The sequence below is a fragment of the Musca domestica genome, unplaced genomic scaffold, assembly GCF_030504385.1.
Source record: "Musca domestica strain aabys unplaced genomic scaffold, Musca_domestica.polishedcontigs.V.1.1 59, whole genome shotgun sequence".
NCBI lineage: Eukaryota > Metazoa > Arthropoda > Insecta > Diptera > Muscidae > Musca > Musca domestica.
The window spans coordinates 4081759-4087758 of record NW_026712362.1 but is presented as its reverse complement, the minus strand read 5'-3'; the positions used below and the strand labels follow the sequence as shown (position 1 = coordinate 4087758).

The 6000-nt window shown below is 33.7% G+C and overlaps 1 protein-coding gene across 1 annotated transcript in view; it reads right to left on the bottom strand.

Annotated features, from left to right (window-relative positions):
- Positions 1-553: 553 nt before the first annotated feature.
- LOC101898016 (mucin-2) overlaps positions 554-6000 on the bottom strand; it is a 48511-nt gene continuing 43064 nt past the window's right edge. The window contains exon 6 of the mRNA XM_020036214.2: positions 554-716. Coding sequence (XP_019891773.1) covers positions 613-716 — 104 coding nt within the window. The 3' untranslated portion in view covers positions 554-612. The remainder of the gene's footprint in view (positions 717-6000) is intronic.

Below are 6000 nucleotides of genomic sequence, written 5' to 3'. Positions count from 1 at the left end.
TGCTTTCATTGTTTTTTGTCTCTATGCATATATAAATTTAAAGTTAATTTTACAATAATATTAACTATGTATTTGTATGTATGAGAGCTGCAGTCAGACAACTAATGTTTAATATTAATATTATTATTTTTTGTTACTTTTACTTGAAATAAATTTTTGGTTTTTTGCTCGTTTAGTTTTTATTTACAAATATAAATGTTGATGAAGATAAGACAAGATACCTTGGCTACTGCTTATAATGTTGATTTTTGTTGTTGATGTTGTTGTTGTTATCCTAAACGTGTCTGGGATTTCGATTACAATTAATCTGTTATTTGTTGTCCTTCATCTTAATTTGTTTACCACAACCGCAGACAATAAACACACGCACATACACACACATTCACAGCACATTACAGTTGTAGTTGTTGCTGTCGTTAGACTCGTGTATGCATGGATGGATGGATGGATCAATCGATGGTTGTAAGGATGTGCATTACATGGTTATTTTGTTGTCCCCTCCCCGCCCCCGGGCCAATTCCACTACCCCAATTCACCCCGCCCACACCTTCTTCTGTGTAGTCTATAAATTTAAATTAATTGTTGCACTTAATTCGTGTTTTCGCTCAACAATCACGTATTGTGTAATAACATCAATAACAGTAAAATCAACAGATACGCATCATTAAGAGCATAAGTTCGTGCTGCTGACATAATGGCCGATGCTGAGTATTCACCTGTAATGAGAGGGAGATGGAGAGAGGAAGAGAGAGTGGGAGAAGATGTTGAAAAACATTGTATAAAGGTTATAATAACAATGCAAATACTGTGGAATTTGTGGGAATTGTGAACGAAATATGAATAAATTATATTTCAAAAACTGAAGGAAATTTAAGAAAAAATTATTTCGTGAAAATAAATACACTTTATTGTAGTTGTAAAAAATAACGATTTTACTTTCAATAAAAATCTCTATTTTTATGCAATACAACACTATGTGTTGGGGGTATTTTAAGTTTGATTGGGCCAAAAATTATGTAACACCTCCAAATATTGGTCACCGACAAAGGAAACGATGTTTGCATCTTCATATATAGCCGAGCTGAGTCTATCTAGCTTTGTATGCCCGTCTATCCATTTTAATTTCTAATCACGCCACATAGAGTTAGAATAGAAGCCTATTGTTTTCCTGATTAAAGTGTTGCTCTACCGGCCACAACTAGAAGCCAACCGACGAAATTTTGCATGGAGTTAGAGTTTAGGGCTGTGCAGAAGCCTACAAATTCGTACGGACGGATCGGACATTATTTAGCGGGTAAAATAAACCATAAGTTTTGTGTAAAAAAATACGAAAATTTTTTCTACCCTGCGAATATTTTTAATTCAGTTCAGACCCTTACCGTGATATGGGACTTAAAGCAAAATATGTACAATATATATGTAAAAGATATATCTCTTAATTATTTTGCTCATAAGTCAAGAACCGCTAGACTGATTTTCACAATTATCATCGGAATGGTATCTTGCCAGAAAAATATAAAATCTAAGAAAATCGTGTAGAAATATGGCCATAAAGAAGTGAATACTTTTATACCCTACAACACTATGTGTTGGGGGTATTATAAGTATGATTGGGCCAGAATTTATGTAACACGTCGAAATATTGGTTTCCCATATAGGAAAGTATATATGGATCTTCCTAGCTCGCCGAGCTGAGTCGATCTAGCTATGTATGTCCGTCCGTCCGTCTGTCCATGTTAATTTGTAATCACGCTACAGGTCGCAATTATGGCCCGATCATAACGAAATTTTGCACGAAGGTGGGGTTAGGGTCAGAATAGAAGCCTATTTATTTTGGTGATGATCGTCAAATGTTTAGGGGTTGAAATGGACCAAATACTGAAAAAATGTCGGATTTTGCAGTAGCTATATAGGTCGCAATTATAGACCAATCAACGCGGAACTTCGCATGTAGCTAGAGTTTAGGGCGGGGAAAAAGCCTACCAATTTGGGTGGTCATCGGATAATATTTAGGGGGTAAAATAGACCATATCTCTTGTGTTGAATAAATTCAAAATTTTTCATTAAACCGCGAATATTTTAAATCCCGGTGAAATCACAAAGCCATGACAAGGTTACTTCTGACCTTTACATTGATGTTAACATCCATCAAATCGGATATGTAGCAAAATATGTGCGATATATATGTCTATCAAAGAAGATATGCTTGAAAGATCTCTTATATGTCGAGAACGGCTGAACTGATTTCGACAGTTCTCATTAATTCAAAATGGCCTCTTGGCAGGAAAGAAAACATTTCTAAAAAAATTGCACAAAAATATCTCTCTAAAGATGAAAATATTGATTTTGTAATATTTTCTCATATTTTTTCAATTTTGTCATATTTTTGGCATATTTTTTCATTTTGAATGAAACATTTGGTAATATTTCTACAGCTAACAAAACTAAGTAGTTAGAATATAAGGATATCATATACAGATCGCATTTATGGTCCGATCCTTATGAAATTTTGCATGGGGATAAGATGAGGGTCAGAATAGAAGCCTACTCTTTTTGGAGATAATCGCCATATATTTAGGGGTTGAAATGGACAAAAAAAACTGCAAAATTGTCAGCAAGTCGTAATTATTGCTCGATCCTCACGCGCATTTGAATGGAGGTTACCGAACATTGCAAAAGCCAAATAGTTCTGGATGGCCATCCAAAAATATTCAATGTATGAAATAGTTTGCCAACTTTTGTAGACAAAATACGAAAATATCAATTCCAGTGACTTTTTGGAGAATTCACAAATACAGGAAAGACGCACTTCTGACTATTTCGTTGAAGAATATAGTCAAATGTCTGTATCTCATATAGATGCGTTTTAGTCAAAAACCAATAATAAATGTTAATCTTTTGCCACTTCTGAGAGATTATAGGTCCTTGGAAAATATTGGTTCCAGATCTAGGAAGACCATTTACGTGCAACATCTACCAATAAATGGGAAACGAGAAAATTAGTTTGAGTTGCTATTATTCGAAAATTAGAGAACGAAACCTGATGGTCTTCTTTTATTATTTGTCACAATATCTTGTGGAATTCTTTCGAGTATCTCGCCTATATAAACTGTATCATTTATTATAGTGATGTAGGCTATTCAACGGTCGGCCCCGCTCGACTGTAGCCTTTGCTTACTTGTTTTTTTTTTTTTTTTTTTTGGTTATTGAAAACCTTGACCCTTTATGGGGGAGGTACCAGAAGGAATGGTCTGATCTCTACCATCTTAATAACAGATCTTGTGCTGATGGAAATATTGAGATGTGCCAAGTCTGAATAGAGTCTGATGAGCTCAATGAATATTCAAAATGTTGTTCCTAAGGAGTGCAGCGGTATATTCCATCTTTACACCTGATCTTGGGTTATACAAATATTGTGATATGTGTGGTTTAAAGACAATCGCACTCTTATATCACATTTTATACAAATTATAATTATTCAAAATTTTGACCCTTTGTGGGATGGAAAATATTAAGATTTGCAAAGTTGGAACAAAATCGGATTATGGGTTCTCTTACAGTGCAGTGAAAGGTTTTTTTTTTTTTTTTGAAAATTTCACCCTTTGGTGGGGGAGGTACCAGAAAGAGCGGACCGATTTTGTCCATATCCGAACTCCGAACGATCTCTAAAAAATATTCAAAGTAAAGCATCGGTATTTGATGTAGCTAAATCACCGCAGTTGTTTCCAGTGGAAATATAGCAATTTTCTCATTCATAAATATTCAATGTGTCCGTTATCAGTTTTATCCTTGAAATACATGTCACATACAATACAAACGAATTACGGTTTTCACTAGAGCTGTGCATTCGCCCTACATTTACGCCCTCCTGGTAAAATGGGTATTCAAAACAATTTTTGAAAATCTAGATTAATTCTACATTTTTCTATATCTCCGATATCTGAATATAGACGACAAGAAAATCGCTCTGAAGGATTTCGCAGAGAAGTAACATTCAGCATTAAAAATATTCACAGTTGAAGTATTGTCCATTTCACCCTGTATATACTATCCTATGCTCTAGTCCCTAGTTAAGTTTCATTTTCTTGTGACCTGACTACAAAATCAGGAAAATTTTATGTTTTTTATTAATTTAAACCCCTAAAAATTTTGCGAATGTCTCCGAAAACGATAGGCCTCTATTCTGACTCTAACCCCAATTTGAGGGGTTCGTGAATAGCATGAACAGAACTACGGACGCACACTCATATTTAGATCTACTCAGATGAGCAGAACAATACGTAACATAAGGTTTTTAGGACCAATATATAGAGGTGTTACAAACTTTTAATACCCTCAATTCATAGTTTTATGGGCCAAATAATTCAATACTTATTTTTTTCTTATTTATTATTTTTGTGCAAATGTTTGGAAATTTACAAAGTTTATCATCAGTTCAAAAATAAAACGGCTACTTGAGATGCGACCTCTGGAAGTCTACTCACCCCATTTGTCAAATTTTAAATCATGATTTCATTATTCAGATCCTTGAGAATTTTTTAGCTACATCGAGAGTATTATTATTATTATTATTATTATTATTATTATTATTATTATTATTATTATTATTATTATTATTATTATTATTATTATTATTATTATTATTATTATTATTATTATTATTATTATTAGTATTATTATACTTTTTATACCCTACACCACAAGGAGGTCAGGGTATTATGTCTTTGTGCATGTGTTTGTAACAGGCAAAAGGAAACGAGATAGACCCATAGTTTCTTTTGATAATCTGCATGGAATCACATTCTTAGTCGATTTATGCATGTCCGTCCGTCTGTCCATGTATTTTTGTAAACAAAGTACAGTTCGCATTTATTGTCCTATCCAGATGAAATTTTGCACAAATCATTTGTTTGGCCCAAGAATGAACCCTATTGAAATTGAAGATAATCGGTCAACATTTAGTTATAGCTCCCATATATATCTTCGTCCGAATTGTATGGAATTTTGCATATACACCCAAATTCGGCCTGAAAATATGTATGCCAAATTTGATCGAAATCGGTTCAGATATAGCTATAGCTCCCATATATATTGTTCATCCGATTTGTTATTTTTGTCCTCCGCAGCCGTAATATGCACGCTGTAACAGCAATATTTGGGGAAATATAGCAAATACAGCTCAGAAATACATTTGCTAAATTTTATCGAGATTGGTTCAGATTTGGATATAGTTCCCATATATAACTTCGTCCGATTTACCTTTCATTGTGCACCAAACGTCTAGTATGTCAAATTTGGTGAAGATCGGTTCAGATATAGCTATAGCTCCCATATATATTGTTCATCCCATTTGTTATATTTGTTACACACAGCCGTAATATGCACTCCGTAACAACGATATTCGGGGAAATATATCAAATACATCTCAGATAATTCTGCATAATTTTGAGCCAAACCTAAATTAATATACTCACCCCGCACAGAGGCGCAAAATAAAAATATTTTAGTCCCGATGTCTTACTTTCCAAAGCTAAATTCTCAAAATTTCTAGAATAATTCAATCGATTTTCTCCCAACCTCCAGGGTACACAATTCTACACACATACATATGTAGGCACAAATTAATAATTAAATCATTTCACTTCGAATTTCACATGCTACACAATATATATGAGTGAAATATTTCTCAAGAATTCCAAATATAATTTCATATAATTATGCATGGAACACAATTACAATTGAAGGCAAGTGGCGAACAACACGTGCTGATGGTATTTGATTGCATACACATGCCCATTGTTGAACAGACAGACGGGACGGGCAGGCGGATTGGCAGGAAGGCAGCAAGGCACTTTATTTCATTTTTAATCACTTTTGAATTCAATATAATTGATATTGAAAAGTAAGTGGTCGTTTACGTATTTACTTATGTAAAATGTTATGAATTTGGGAATTCTTTGAATTCGGTTATGAATCAACAAACATAAATCCACACATGTA